At 45.0% G+C, this 15,741-nt stretch overlaps 2 protein-coding genes across 2 annotated transcripts; one reads left to right on the top strand and one right to left on the bottom strand.

The window, feature by feature from the left end:
• Nucleotides 1-11,399: 11,399 nt before the first annotated feature.
• AOL_s00210g119 (uncharacterized protein) lies at nucleotides 11,400-12,964 on the bottom strand (the record flags this gene model as incomplete). The annotated part of the gene is made up of 3 exons (XM_011128921.1): nucleotides 11,400-11,755; nucleotides 12,074-12,378; nucleotides 12,906-12,964. The coding sequence occupies 3 exons, from the start codon at nucleotides 12,962-12,964 to the stop codon at nucleotides 11,400-11,402; spliced, it is 720 nt and encodes a 239-aa protein (XP_011127223.1).
• Nucleotides 12,965-15,044: 2,080 nt separating this feature from the next.
• AOL_s00210g118 (uncharacterized protein) lies at nucleotides 15,045-15,491 on the top strand (the record flags this gene model as incomplete). The annotated part of the gene is made up of 1 exon (XM_011128920.1): nucleotides 15,045-15,491. One exon carries the CDS (start codon nucleotides 15,045-15,047, stop codon nucleotides 15,489-15,491), a length of 447 nt encoding a protein of 148 aa, XP_011127222.1.
• Between the last annotated feature and the right edge of the window lie 250 nt (nucleotides 15,492-15,741).

Raw genomic sequence — 15,741 nt, 5'->3', positions numbered from 1 at the left:
AATAAACTAAGATCGAAGGCGAGGATTGAAGATGCTTAAGTAGATTGATTGATGCTGGTTGCAAGACAAAAGTAGAATCGATGACGGGTCCGCCGCTTTGTATATATAAGTCTATGTAATCAAGCTAAGCTAGTCTCGAAGAGAGCTTGCTCAGAGACTTCACAGCGGATGCATCCTGGGCCGCCCTAAAGGTTGGCAGCCAGCGGACCCCAGGAGGGGAATTGCTTTTGCTATGGTGTAACTGCATGTATCCAAACTGCCGGGCCTTGATGGGTTTCCGGGGAGATGCACGCTCGTGCGAAAAACTTCTCCCGAAATGCAGACTAGTGCGGCCACCCCGCGATGACACTGGCGCCAACAGAGTATGACGATACGGTGCAGCGCTAGCGTGCACAGCCTCGCCTCATCTTCTGCGCTAGCTTGCTTCAACTGAAAAAAGAAATTTCCAGGGCGGCATTTGTGTGCTGGTGGCTTTCCCCCAAGACGCCAGAGAAAGAAATCAAAGACGAGATGAAGCCCAAAATGGAATAACGAGACTCAAAACGATCATGAAACTTACTACGGGTATTAATGAAAAATAGTTTTCCTTACCTTTTAGACGCGGAGGTTGGCCAAGTCGCTGGGAACGAAGCCACAGTTGTGTATGCAGGAAAAGCCAAAAGGTAATTTTCCGATCGTTTGAGCCCTTGAAAAGATGGCGGTGCAGTTCTGTGCTAGAGACGTCGCTTGTACTGTGCTGTGTGCTGTGTGCTGTGCTGTGCTGCGATAACTGCTGATGCGTGTTGCTGTGTGGGAATTTGACCCAATCGAGCGAAGTTTCCCTGAAGTTGCTAAGCTGCGTTTTCTGATGCCGGCGAATGCGCGATATAGAACCGAAAAGGATGTAGAAATTGACAGAGTCGAATGCAAGTACTTGACAAATAGTACACGATGCTATGATGATGACGATAATGCTTGTATGCTGCTTTCCTGTCTTGTTTTTTTTATATATATATTTTTTTATCTTTCCTTTTTGACAATGTATATAGATAGATATATCTTTTTTTTTTCCCCGTTACGATATTTATATGCCAGATGCAGACCGCTTAACTTGTTCTATGCTGTGCTGTGCTGTGCTTGCCGTATTGCAATATTGGTAATGTTGGGGCTGAAGTGGATCGTGAACGAGTAGAAACTTAGTAATGTGTGGGTAATATGGATCGATGCAGATGAATGTAACAAGATGACTGCGTTGGATTTTGCACAAAGTTGACGGATCACCTAATATCAGGTCAAGCTGAACCGAAATTTAGTAAGACAGAGAAAAAGAGACAATAGATTCGAGGAGGCCAGGGTGTTTATAAAAGGTTCGTATTCGTAGTTCGAAGTCTGTGCTCGAGAAAGGTGGGCGGAGGGAGACAACAGCCCTCACTGACCAGGGTATATGTGTGTATGTGTGTGTATGTTTTGAACTCTGGATTGATGGCTAGATCGTTGACTTACTTTTAAGCTATGAATCAACCGTCGACGATTGACTTAGAGAAGTCAAAGCACTGACTTTCGAATTTGACGATGATGGAGAATCCAAAAAAAAAAAAGGAGACGAGCGGGAGGTGGGTGCGTCTGGGGGGGGTTTATAAGTTAGGGTCGAAGGATCGGATTTCAAGACAAAAGAGAAGCCTTCGGAAAGCTAGTCAGGACACGAAGTCTAAACAGAGCAGTAGCAGTAGCAGTAGCAGTATTGACAGTAACACCGCTTTACTTTTCGATAACTAATAGGGAATTATCGTATCCACCCGGTGTAGGGAATGGCCATGGGTGATAGAGAGGAGAAAGCAAATAAGACAGAAAAGAAAAAAGCAAGTTAATTGAAAGACATCGGCCGCCCTCCTCGGATGCCGTAGACCAATCGATCCAGACTTCACGGTAGCGAAACCACACCTCTGGGTTGATCTGAGGTTAGATTGGATGGTAGGACGGATTTGCTTGAACGTTAAAGAGAACGTTCCTTGGGACATAGTGTCGATTGGCAGTGAGTCGAGTCGGCTCCACAGGAATTCCGAAGTTTAGATTCCACAAGGGTTTAATTTCGAGGAAACCATACCACAAGGGGAGCCTAAGGCTGTTTTTTCTTTTCATTTTTTTTTAATTTTTTGATTTCTGATTTCTGATTTCTGATTTTTTTTTTGACTTTTGCGTAGTTTCCGGACTGGTGTTAGTTACAGACAGCCTTGTAAGCTTGGAGAACTGGAATTTTTTCGGCCGGGTGGATGGATGACTGACAATTGCAGAGAACTATCCCATCACATCTCCCGCTGGGGGGTGTCATGCCCGGTTCATAGATCCTGTTTCTGGAAGGAATCTTGACGTCGATATGCCAGATGCGGCGATGAGGAAAAACCAAAGTTCCAACTCCAACTGGCTAAGGCTTGAAAGGGCCGGCCGGACACCAATTCGCAAAATTCCCCGACAGGCCCACTTTTGACCATCTAGAAATCATGATAGCAATGCAAAGCAGCAGTTCCAGATTCCACTAGTCCATACTTACGAGTCTTTGCGTCATTATTCGTGGACTCTGGCGTGTCCACTGCCAGCTGAACTGCATATTTTCGACGGGAACAATGGGAGAAAAAAGTGTTGCCTCAGTCATTGTCTTCTTTGGTGCCACCGCAGCACTGCCGCAGAAACACACAACATTAACAGTCCAGTGCCGTGGCAGTTGATGAATGAATGAATTGAATGAATGAGCTAAGCGGCCCTGACCGAGACCCACTTTGGGGACTTGAGGAATGCCAGAGTTCCCCCCCCCTACTATTACCAGTAATGGTAATAGTAAATTGTGGACGAGACTTGACTTGACTTGCTTATTGCCTCACATAAGAGCTCATGAACTCTCTTTAAAGTTTCTCCCGTTAAAGCCACAAATGGCGACATACAATAGGGTTTATTCAGGGTCTATGTGAAACCTTATGCTTCTTGATTTCTTAGACCATCCGATACCTCAGATCAACTGCGGGCTGTTTCGCCGTTAACGATAATTTATAAATTTATAACATGATGCTAGCTAATATAATAATAATCCTACTCAGATGCGCATATACGCATGCATACACGAGAGCTCCCAGGCGTCGCGTCTACGTAGTACATACCTACTACATGTTATACTGCCAAATGATCTTATTTCATTTTATTTCATTTCATTTTATTTTTTATTTTTTTATTTTTTTTATTTTTTTATTTTTTTATTTTTTATTTTTTATTTTTTATTTTACTTTTTATACGCTTATACGTTCGATCTTCAGGAAAGCACTTGGATCAATCCGAGCTGGAAGTGCTGCTGCCTAATCAAATATCGTTCTGCAAGAAAGTAATTCGTAGAAACCGTCGACAAAAGTATTCTTCTTCTGTGGCTCGTACGATGGCAGTGTCCCTGATTTGATCAATGCCTAGGTTCACGAGCTGAAGCGCTGGCCATATGATAGCGATAATGACCAGTATGAACGTAAAGAGCTCTCTATCTACCGGAAAGGGTTTATTGGCTTGCAAGAAAACTTCCCACGTGCGAAGAGGAAAGAAAAGAAAAGAAACGAAAAGAAAAGAAAAGAACTCTGGGGAGGGTGTACGGGTAATCCGAAAATAAAAGAAAATACCGAAGAAAATGGCCAGCGATATTCGAATTCTGCAGAATCGATACTCTGTGCATACATTACCAACTTACAAATGTCGGATACCGGAGCTTGCATACTATACAGCTGTTCTGGCCTGGTAGCTTCCCCAACAATTCACAAGAGAGTATACCTCCACGGATGTATCGGAGAACCATGAAACCAATGATCATAGGAAACCCTTACCTCTTTCCTTTTCAATCTATCCCGATTTCGGCTGACATCTTTGACGTTTATTGAGACATCCCGACTCCACGGTTGTTCTCGGTTAGATGGAGAAAAAACCTGCTTGTCTCGCGGCTCTGCACTGCACCTACGAAGTCTTAAACCCATGTGGCTTGATTACGTCGCCCCCCCAGAGGCACTTCACCTCCTTGCGGTAAATTCCAGATAGCTATGGTTTGCTATCGTTCGCTGGTGACATTCGCATTCTTCACACCATCTGGTTATATCGCAATTTGAAAAAGTTAGACCGGTTGGACTAACAAATTTGCTAACAGCCAACGAAAGTCCGACCGACCATATCCGCCAGACTAACTAGAACCCCTGGCGCCACAAGTTGCTCGTATGCGCTTCTCAAGCTTGATCGTTCTAGCTCCTGTCGCACGAACATATTATTTCCACAACCGCGCCTTGCCTGGCTGAAGAACAACCGAATTTGGGCTGTTGGGATAATTTCTTACGAAAGAAAAATAGAATGAGAAATTTTTTAATTCCGGACTACAAAATCGTCGAATGAGTGGCCGATGCAGAGCCCCCTACGAGCTCTAGGCCATTCGGTGCTATTGGTCTGTAGTATGCTCGCATCGATATTTGTCTATCACCGTCTTGGCGTCGACTCTAGAGCTCTGTCTTGGACTTCAAACATCTTGATTCAGTTCCGCATTGATCACACTTTGATACCTGCAAGCAAAAATTTATACACGAGTGCAAGACAAGTACGGATTTCAATCTTTCCGCGACCGTCGACGTCGCTTGGCGCGGTCTGTAGGCAATTAAACGGAATTCAATTAATCTGCGAAGGCCGATTGGTTCTCCTTGATGCCGACATGTGCTCCATATCAGCTCGCGATAGTCGTTTTCGATCCACCTTGTGGTCCAATGTTTAAACGACTTCTACTTAATAGCTATAGTGTACATTCATGTTACCTTTTTGCCTCCAGCTCGTACCAATCTATCACTATAGCAGAGGCTCCAATCCTCGTCTCTTACGCGTAACCTTTCCGACCAATGATTCATCGATTATACATGCTATACAGCTTGCGAACAATATACCCGAGTTACACCAAAAGCTAGACATAAACAACGACTGGTAGATCTCCCGGGTTCTCTGCAAATAGGAGTTTTGATACTGCTGCTCACGCCGGGATAATAGGTAAATCGTTTCGGAGACTGCCGTTCCACCGACTATCACTACCCTTGACCTATATCGGCGGCCTGGACTCGATTGCCACCCGGCTCAACTTTTTAAATTTTGATAGTAGCGTATGCTATAGGCTTTGGTATGCAGATGAGGGGCATGTGATAACTGCCTCGGTTTGGTGTCCAGCCTGGTTAGTGGGTGGTTGCACGGCAAGCTAGCTAAGGAAGTGGGTCCAACATGTTAACATGACCCCACTGAGACCTCAAACAACAGACCAAGAATCTCAATGAGAGCCAAGTCCCCATTCATGAATTGTAATTTGAACAGCTATCGCGAACCTGGTTACCGTCGCTTCCACAGACCAACTTTTCTCTCTCTTTCCTCTCTCTTTCTCTCAGTGCAAATGCATGCAATCTGGATAAAATCTCGGTTAATGCCGTAAAAGATTTGTTCAACGTGACCTTAAAAGCGTTGATACGTCGGCGTTCAAGCTCAATCAAGCTATTTTCCTTAAGGCCTTGTCGAATGGTACTGAGAGGATCAAGGAAAATGGTATTAGGCATCAGCGATTCGCTTTCAGACGTTAACTCGTCAATTCTAGGAAGACCGAGGTTCCCCCTCCCCAGAGGCTCAGATCACAGAGTTCATCCTGTAAGCGCCAGTATATTTGCGAAGTTCAAAAGTATCTTGCATCTCCGCGCCGACCTGTCCAGCTGTATGCAGGGTTTTCTCTAGCTCTAAGCTGCTAGCTGTGCTGTGACGGTAATGGGCATCCTGATAATTATCGATTATGCGGCCAAACGGGCCACACACCCCCCGCCCTTATGGCACGGCCATGCAATGTCCAACCAACAATCTCTTGGCCCGCACAGGACTCAGCCACCGCCGCATTGAGACAAGTCCCCCGAACCGTATGCACGCCCTTCATGCAGGGTTAGGTCACCAGCACACCTCAGTGCCGTTGGCGCCCAAGTCCTAAAATTTGAATCACTAGCCTCTTTCCACACGCAAGCCACATCATGCAGCCAGGCCCTCCTCAAGAAAACGGATGGACGGTGAAGAAACTAACGTGCTACTAACGTAGCGCAGCTATTGTCAATTGAAAAGAATGTTGATTTTTGACCAAGATTCCAAGATTCCAATAACCGTCATACAAAGCAAAACATACAACAGTCAGTGAGCTATACTGAATTCATACTATAGTAGCAATTCCCGGCGATCTGGCTGAACTGAACACCTTTCCGTCGTGGCACTTTCGCGCTTCGCTCGTGGAGGGTACTACCGTGGATGCCTCCATGGAGGCTACCGGGCGATAGATTGAAGCCCATACACATACATCCATCATTCTTTCCTGGTCCGTATTCGGAAACGGAGTCGGAAGGCTCTACGGCCACTCGGGGACTAGAATTAATATCGTCAGAGTGATGACTTTTTTCTTCCTAGCAATCGAAAAGTGCGATTCAATGCGGCAGGGATCACGCTAGTCCATTCCCGTAGACCCACCATTGCAAGCCATCAGATGCCCATGATGGCACTGTTTACCCCGCGAATTCGTTAATTCCTGGATGGAACTTTCAACGGGCGAAATCCAGAGCCTCGGGATTTTGTTTCTCGCCAAAGAAATATTGCCTGATGACCCATGACCTTACTTGTTTTCCGGCCCAGATGATGATCACATCGATTGACAGGCACCCAGTTTACCCAGAAAAACGACCGAGCTAGCGTGCTTTTTCTTTTACTTTTTAAAAAAAATATATTATTTTTTAGTATTTTTTTTAGATAAGTTTCGTTGATATTGATTCGAAATCTAGGTCGTTCTGTGGTAGAATTGACCACCACCGCCCACCCGATGAGGGATATTCCGCGAAGTTCTTGATATCGCTTAGAACGCAGATGCAGACCCGCTGGTAACCCTACCTTTCGATTCTTACTCAATCATATCCCTGGCATCAGTTCTCAACACCGGCACAAGCGATGAGGAGCTGAGCCTTGGGAACGACTAGAAAAACTAGTATGCTAGTATAATCTGCACTTTTACCCTCCCCATAGGATCCTACAACCACAATATCCAATCACAACTTCGCAGTTTGTCATTCTCTTCCTTCCAACTGATGTTCAGAACGGTCAAACCCATCGGCACTTTCCATTTGATTATGATAATTAGTTAGCACGTCACCATCGATCGAAAGCATCGAATCCTCAAAATGCATTTGCTCTGGCTCTGTGCTGCACATGCATTGCAGCTCAACAAAACATGGCTTTTTCTTCTTCTCTTCACCTTTTTTTCTCTAAAGTCCGACAAGTGAATGAAGATCACAAAAAAAAAGCCTGTTCATACTGCAGCAGGGCTCCGGGATTGTGATAGATTGAAAACATTACTCTTGTTCAATTCCGGTAAATAATTGCGAAGTCACATTTGATGATCGATATAATCCCTCGTCCACTAGTCTTAGAGGCCCGTACGTATGTTCGTATCTGACTGGTATACAGAACCTGTAACTACCTACATACCTAGTTAGTTCTACTCTAAGCCCTCCAATCGCAAAAAGAAGAAAAACAAATTGCGCTATCACATTTGACCACAGACACGAGCAAGGTCCGTATGCAATGCGAGCGCCATACTGCATCGCAGCGCAGCGCAGTGCAGCCACCTCTTTTCTATAGCTTCCTTGTGGATATGTAAGGTAGTAGTAGCTAGTATATCTTAAACGCCTTCCACCGGCACCGCGATATCCATTGACACCCATCTAAATGTCTTTGAAAGCTTGGACATAGTCGTGCCCTCTCAACGTCTTAAACCTTGTCCATTGGGTTCTTGGCGGAAAACGCCGACCATGGGTTCGAAGCAGGCTAGCTATCGAGATGGGCTCCACAATTTCGGTTTTATACCCTTGACACACCGAACAATTGGGGCTTTGTCTTTTTTTTGTTTCTGCAAGTACATGTCGAGGAAAAGAAGGCTAGTCATAGATTGCTCTAGGTCTTTACTACCTTGTAATTATAAGAAAGAGTAAGAAGTAGGCTTCGATTCGATACCGAACCCTTGTATGTTCTTGTTGAATGCAACGCTTTTTAAAATATCACACGTAAAAGATGGGTAATACGATTTATTAATATTAATCGATGGTTGAAAAGAGCCCGGTTTCGGTTAGTAAAATTTTAACGAAACGAAAGTGAACAAATATAGAAGTTCAGAGATAAGGTACATACTTGAGTAGCTATTCGTGAAGATTGAAGATTATTATCGAATCATTCGCTGATATACCTAGTCTCCTTCGGGTTTTCTTTGAATCCTACATAATAATAATACGTTCGATTCTATGTTCTAATAGCTCTAGACCTTTTTTTCACCCCCTCGTTCCTTCTCACCGAATTGACGCCACGGACGATACTACATATATCTTACGTTTGTTTTTTGATCCGACAGAAGGAAGTGTTCTAATTGGTACAATCGTCGACCGCAATGTAATCCGGGTTTTTCCCCGTCTTAGAACCAAAATACTTTCAACCTTCTACTAGCTACATCGAGTCCTAACTAACTGCTGCAACAAGGCCCATGCTTTTCCACTAATGCATTTGGATGTTTTACCCCTCCCCAGAACTCTATTGAAAGACACCTTTCTCGACAAACATCCTCTTTCTTTCTGCTCTCTCGCTCTCTCTTTCAAAGAGACTGTGCCGTGTCGGCCCGTGTCTTAGATAGATACATAGTTCCTATCGACCGATAGCGTTTTTTCCTGGCGAAACAAAGTCCTTGCTCTTTAGTAAGTATGACTTAGCTTACTAGGAGGTCCTTTTTACCTTCACAGCTTACGGGCGTCCTTTTTTTTTTTTGGCTGTTTTCAGGTCAAAGCTCACAAATGCCACTAATTATTCCCATGGCTTTCCCTGTAACTTCACCTATCTTTTCCTTTCTAAAAGAAATTAAAAAAAATAAGGTAAAGTAAAGTAAAACAAAATAAAGTAAAATAAAGTAAAATATGTTCCATACTAAAAACCCATGGATCAAGAAATAAGAGACATACATACATACATGATATCTCTTGCATCAAATTCAGAATCAAATCCCAATGAAATTCATGAATCCTACCATAATATCATACTATTGCCATGCAGAAGCACGGTGATATATATCCCCAAAACCCGGGAAAGTTGAACCTATATACATTCACATGTTATACACCCTAATATAATATAAAAAATTAATTAATTAAATCGGAATCCTCCCGTCGATTCGTGCGTCTTTTCGGCGAATCCCCCCCCGCCGCCCTCGCCATTCGCCATTCGCCTCACACTCTTCTTTCTCTAAACTGTGCAGATTTGCAGATTGCATAAAATATTCGATCGATTGCATTATCATCGATCAATTGCATAATATTTGTAACCTCATTTTCCATCTCGGGTTTATACGATATCGGTTCATATTTCCGTTATGCAGAGCTAGAGTATATATGTGTGTATGTGTTTTTTTTTTGAAGCCACTTAGCCACATCGTAGTTAACTTATATCACATTTTTATATCTCCAAAAAAAAAATATAACACGTTTTTTTGAACCCATGTCTGGGTGGTATAATACACCCTACCCTGATGATAATACGATAATACACTCTACCCCCCTTCCATCTATCCCTTCCATCCATCCATCCATCCATCCATCCTCCTCATCACCGGGGGGTTCAATATGTATCAACAAGTACCTACCGATACCACTCATCTACCCAGAGATACCCGGGGTAGACATTTAACTCCCCCCCCCCCCTCTTCTCCCCACGGGTCATATCTATTTTTTCAAAGCCTGGCCGCTTCCCCTGCATCATCACCAAACTCCACCACCAATTTACCAAATTGTGTGCCTTTCTTCATTATCTCAAATACCTCGTCCGCCCTGCTCAGCCCTTTCACCGTGGTGCTGACCACGGGTTTGATCCCGTGTTTATTCACAAAGCTAACCATTTCCTTGAATTCCTTTCGGGAACCCATTGTTGAACCACGGATCTATTAAAAAGGTCACGCGGAAAGAAGAGGAAGAAGAGGAGTAATTTGTCAGTAAAAAGACGGTTTGGAAGTAATTGAAAGAGATAATTCTTGAAAAAATAAAATAAAAGATAAGTGGTGATAAGATGTGATAGGGTGGTTGAATAGAGGCTTATATGCCGAGGTGAGCTTAAAAGGATAAGTTATGAAGAAGAGGGGGTGAGTAAGAGAAGCGGTAAGCGGCAAGGAGTAAGTGGTGTAAAAAGTATGGTCAGATGTCATCCTTGGTCACCATGACCAAAAGTGGGGCTTTAAGCGCCTAACTCTTTCTTCAGGCTGTTTTTGTTTTGTGCCATATGATCGATCTCAAAATTTGCAAGAGCTCGATACAAAAAAAAAACAGTGGAAAGCAAAGAAAAACCTGTAGGAGAAAACACCCGGTTCCAAGGAAATCGAAAACTCCATATTGTTTGAAACGTAGTATTCCTTCCAATGTGGTGATTTTGGTAAACCCTTGCTCAAACCGACCCAAGGGATTGGTTGCGATGTCGTTAAGGGTGGACCCGCTTTCTTACGTCTCGAAGGGCGAAAGGATGCATGTGCATACATACATGTATGTATGTATGTAGGCCATGGAAAGGACGGCACAGCCAATATGAGAAAGAAATAGAACTTACCTCGATATTCTTCAAAACAGCCTGCATCGGAAACACTACCTTGGGATTCGTCGTCATCCCATAGCTCACTATCACACCCCCTAGCTTGAGCAATCCATACGTCTGCAGCACAATATCGCCACCTGCGCCGTCAATAACTGTATCGAGGTACCTATTTTACCCTCTCCCAATAATATCGAGGAATATCTTTTAGTGGCAAAACACACAACCAATAATTGTCAAGCGGGATAGCGGCTGAAGTAACGATGCATGGGATCATAGTATAAAAGAAAGGGCTAGAAACTCTAATTGACCAATAGAGCAACCTTGTCAGGTGGAGAGCGATGAGATGATCATCGCATCGGCCATATGCAGGAAACTTGCAAGGGTGGAAGGGGGTAGGTGTAATAGAGCTAGGCAAGCTAGGCAAGCTATGCAAGCCCTGCGCTTAAACAAAGCTAAGAGACCAATAGCTCTATAGACGGTGCGGGGAACCTAGAGCACTAGAGCTCTATTAATGCAGTTTCCTCTCTGCATTTATAGACCAGGCCTGCTCGTCCGTCGAATAATCTTTTGCATAGTGGGGAGGATAAGATATCACAAGGACAAAGAAACTAGAAACCTGGAAAAAAGGGATAAATAACCTCAAATAGGGGAATTGAACAACGAAAGGCAGCAAAGGCTTTCAATGCAATAGCTGCACAGGGCCTTCAATGGATATAATAGACGAACAAAAAAAACAAGGCAAAGGGGCAGATAACTTACGGCCTATTCTTTGGAAGCAGCCCCTTCAATTGCTTCGACCAATCTTCCTTCTTGTAGTTAACTCCATCTGCAGCACCTAATTCCTTGGCCCTGGCTATCTTCTCCTCTGAGCCAGAAGTAACGAAGACAGTAGCGCCGGCCGCCACGGCGAATTGTAATGCAAATAGTGCAACTCCACCGCCAATCCCCGTGATAAGGACATTATCTCCTGCCCGGAGCTTGCCCTTTGTGAAAGTTGCACGCCATGCTGTTAGACCAGCAAGGGGGATAGCAGCAGCCTCAGGGATTGATAGGTGTCCTGGGGCTTCTTCAAGCTCAGAGGCTGGAAGGGCCACATACTCTTGGAGAGTGCCTAGGATCATTCACGTTTTACTATTTTAGCACTTATAGTATAAAAAGCGAGAAAAAAAGGATTCATATAACCGGGCGATGGTGGTATATGGAGTCTTAGACGACGGTCGGAATCCAAATTGGGATCTCTTCCCGAAAAAGAACCTAAGGGCCCCATAGACAAAAAGCACAGTGTAGCATTGAGGCCTCAATGTGCCGTCTTATCAATCTCCGGAAAGTACGGTAGTCTCAATGAGATCGTCTATCCGGACCAGTCGCGTGGCAGAAGTGCCATCTTTGAAGCGTGATTGGACAGGTTTGCTAAAGGAATTAAACTCACCATGCGAGACTCCAACCGTGCCCCCTACAATCGCATACTTGCCCTCTGGGCCATCTTCGCTACTCTCCCAGCCTCGTCCGGGGGTCAGAATAACTTTTTTCCCTTTCCACTGATGTTCGAGGTCCGGTGAGCTGGTCTCGACGACAATTCCAACGCCATCGGCGCCAAGAGGTGTTTCAAAGTTTATACCAGGATACAGGTGCTGCCGTATAAAGACTTCCCGGTGGTTCAATGCGGCAGCAAGGATTTTGACGAGGACCTCGCCGGGTCGTATGGATGGTTTGGGAAGGTCAACCTGTTTGAGGCTTGTGCCGACCAAAAAAAAAATGCGGGAAAAGTGGCTGTCAGTTTAAGAAATTTTCTTCGCTATCGGGTTTCAGGTTGAGATGTGGCAAGGGTGAGAGGCGCAAAAAAGCATTAGCGAGGTTTTGGACACCTCGAACCGAAGAACATCATGCACGGCCATACGGCTAAGCTTTTGAATGTCTCCTGTGGTGGCTATGTTTAGAAGTAGTGCGCTGATCATGCGGCACCTGCATATCGCGACCAAAGGGAAAATTTTTTCCTGAGCACCCGTCAAGAGACATGCATGACCCGAGACCCGATCGTGCTTGAGATCTTAGCTTGATATCTGAGCGACTGCGACTAAGCTCGAGTCACGTCATGGACATCATGAACGTCATAAACGGGGTCAGGACGAACACTGACTGCCTTACAACGTCCCGACGATATCTGAAGGGAGACGACACAGGCCGCATGTGTGTTTTTTTCTTCTTGCTGTGCATGAGGATTGTAAGGGAGTAGAACAGCCACTGTAATGCCGCAAACTTACGGATAGTACACCTGACCAGGCTTGCCGTCGGTTTTCTCAATAACGAGCGCCTTCATCATGCTGACTGGAAGTGTTTTCCCGGGTGAGAGCTCTTTCTGTTCTGAAAAAATAATAATTCGAGAGTCAATTAGAAAAGAAAAGAAAAGAAAGTTGCAATTGCTATTTGTGGCTTTCACGGGAATCGGGAAATTTGTGAGACGGCTAAGGATTCATATAAGGGCAGCCGCGTGGACTATTTCCCCGCGAAATTGGCGGAGATGCACGTACATGTAGGTTGGGTGGTGTGATGCCAGGTTGGAAGGTCAAGTTAAGTTTGGTACCGGCGAGACCAGAGACAGCAGGATTAAGAGGCTCGAGACAACAGGCTTGAATTTCGGCTTTAGATAAAGGATCGCGAGATGATGAAGCGGGAAGGGCTGGTTAGGCTTCACGATGCATGCTTCCGCTTTATCATTGAATAGCCATCCATGCATGAGGTCATTTCGGCCTCGGCTCAATTGATTCAACACAACATACGGAAGCGTGATGATGCCGTCCGACCGCCGATGCATTAATAATCGGTCGGTAGACCCGGACGAGAGCCGTCGGCCCTGATAATACTTACATGCGAGTCCCCGTGAAGTTGGTGCACGACGGTTGTGGTGTTTGTGGTGGTGGTGGTGAGGGGGCTGTAAGAGAGAAGGAAGGAAGGAAGGAGACTCAGAAGGAAGGAAGGAACCTCGAATGCGTGTTCGCTGTGCATGTCGGCTTCAAGCTCCCGTTCTGATCAATGCGACACCAACATTAGAATTATAATTAACATTGCAGCTAATTGATTGATCAATTAATTGCAGCCTAATCCTGAGCAATATCGATTCGCATTTCCGGAACGTTGAATGTTAACTTTAACTACCTTAAACGTTTAATGTCGGTTCTGTTAATTCGCATCCCGGACGGATATTACGACTGACCAATATGGTAATTCTAACAGAACCTCAACCATGAAATTATACTAACCAACATTAACATCCATCTATACTCCGTATGTTAATATAACAATAAGGTTATGGATAACGGCATTGCATGGGGACTATACTATACCCGGGCTGAACATATATCTGAGCCGGGTGTCCATCTGATCAGATCTGGGCCATGCATGGGGGGACTGGACCTAAATCGAGGATCTAGAACCCCTTCTGCTCGATCCAAACCACGATCTCCAGAACATACCTGTTGGACTTCCAGTTACTTCACATACACGGCCTTAATTAAGCAGCAGATCAACGTTAACATGTTGGAGACCCTTTTGCATTACTTCTCCCGCGTTTCAGTGAGGCTGCGGGGTTTAGGCTTGTTACAACCTGGCAGGCATGTCCAAATGCATCCAACCAATGGCCAATGATAGGATGACGTACCGAAATTCCAACAGGTTCGTTTAAGACACAACGAAACTGCCACCATCAGATGCCCCTCTCCGAACATTAACGTTAACTTGAACTCGAACTTCTTCTAATCGAGCTGCTTCTGGTTTCCGTCTTTTTTATGCATTGAAAAGAAAAGAAAAAAACCTCCCGGTTGACATGACAGTTTTGATTCGAATTCGAGTCTGATATTACATTCGATTGGCTGTCACAAATCGCCCCGTTATTATCACGCTATTAGCCAGTGCCTGGCTTAGCCCCTCTCCACAAAGTGCGCGGATTACGACCTGACTCTCTCGACTCGAGAAGCCTCCTCAGGACTAGTTTTCAACCCATAAAAAAGGCTTTCCCCTCTACATCGTTCATCTTTTACCGTTCTTTCGTTTCGAAACGAAGAAGAAACTGCCCTTACAGCTGAGCTACCCATTGCTTTGCAAGGACAACCGAAATCTCCTCTAACAGATCCTAAACTCGTCCCAAGGTCCTAGTGACCCCCAGTACCGTGCTGTTAAACCGGTGCATATACTACAAAAAGCATCTTTACCCCGGAAGAGAGTGGCACAGCATCTCAATTGACCAGACTCCCCCGGAGGTACCTACCGACGGTTCGTCCATAAGGAATATATCGATCACAAGGCATCCATACGGGATCAATCTCTTTTTTTGACTCACATACTAACCTAACCACCCCTTCCACTTCGACTATCCCAAAACTTGACATCGCCGTTCTTAAACAAAAATGTCAATCCAACGAACACCAACCTATGACAAGTCCCACTATTCCTGGCAACCCCCTTCCAGCCAGGCTTCAGAATCGCTCATCAGCGGCGAGCATGGCCCCGGGGAAGACCCAAAGACCCCAGATCTGAGTGCCTATGCTCGCTTGCCGCATCAACCCGCCGATGCCGCAGATGAGGACCAACTAGACTCCAAGCCGGGGCTTCCGAAACGCTCAACCTTCAATTACAAACACTCCTCCGATGAGTTCAAGAAGCAAATAGAAGACGAGGCTAATCAAAGCCCAGGTGGCGAGCAAACTGGCCGGCGTGGGAGTATCACGGGGAAGCCGTTCAAGCCTAGTTCTAAGCGGACTAAGAGCTGGGATTATCGTGATAAGAGGGGTGAAATGCAAATGAGCCAGCTACAGGACGGTGATCAGTCTTCACAAGGGTTCTCGGAGACTTGAATATGAAAGGGGGGGAAGTATTAACGAGTTGGAAGGGGTATATCAAGTTTCATGAAGAGAGAGAAGGAGGAGTGAAGGTCACGACTATTGTTTTTTGCTTTTGTGGGTTGATAATTAATGCCTAATGGGATATGAAAGAGAAGGGGGATACGGAGACTGATAATCACGTCATAAGGAGGAAAAATCAGCTGTCGATTGGATGTCTTTGGATTGTTGATGCCGTATTTTTGGTTTCAAGGCTATAGGGGAG

The sequence above is a fragment of the Orbilia oligospora genome, assembly GCF_000225545.1.
Source record: "Orbilia oligospora ATCC 24927 unplaced genomic scaffold scaffold00210, whole genome shotgun sequence".
Classification (NCBI taxonomy): Eukaryota; Fungi; Ascomycota; class Orbiliomycetes; order Orbiliales; family Orbiliaceae; genus Orbilia; species Orbilia oligospora.
The sequence above is the reverse complement of the archived record's forward strand: the minus strand, read 5'-3'. Positions and strand labels throughout refer to the sequence as shown.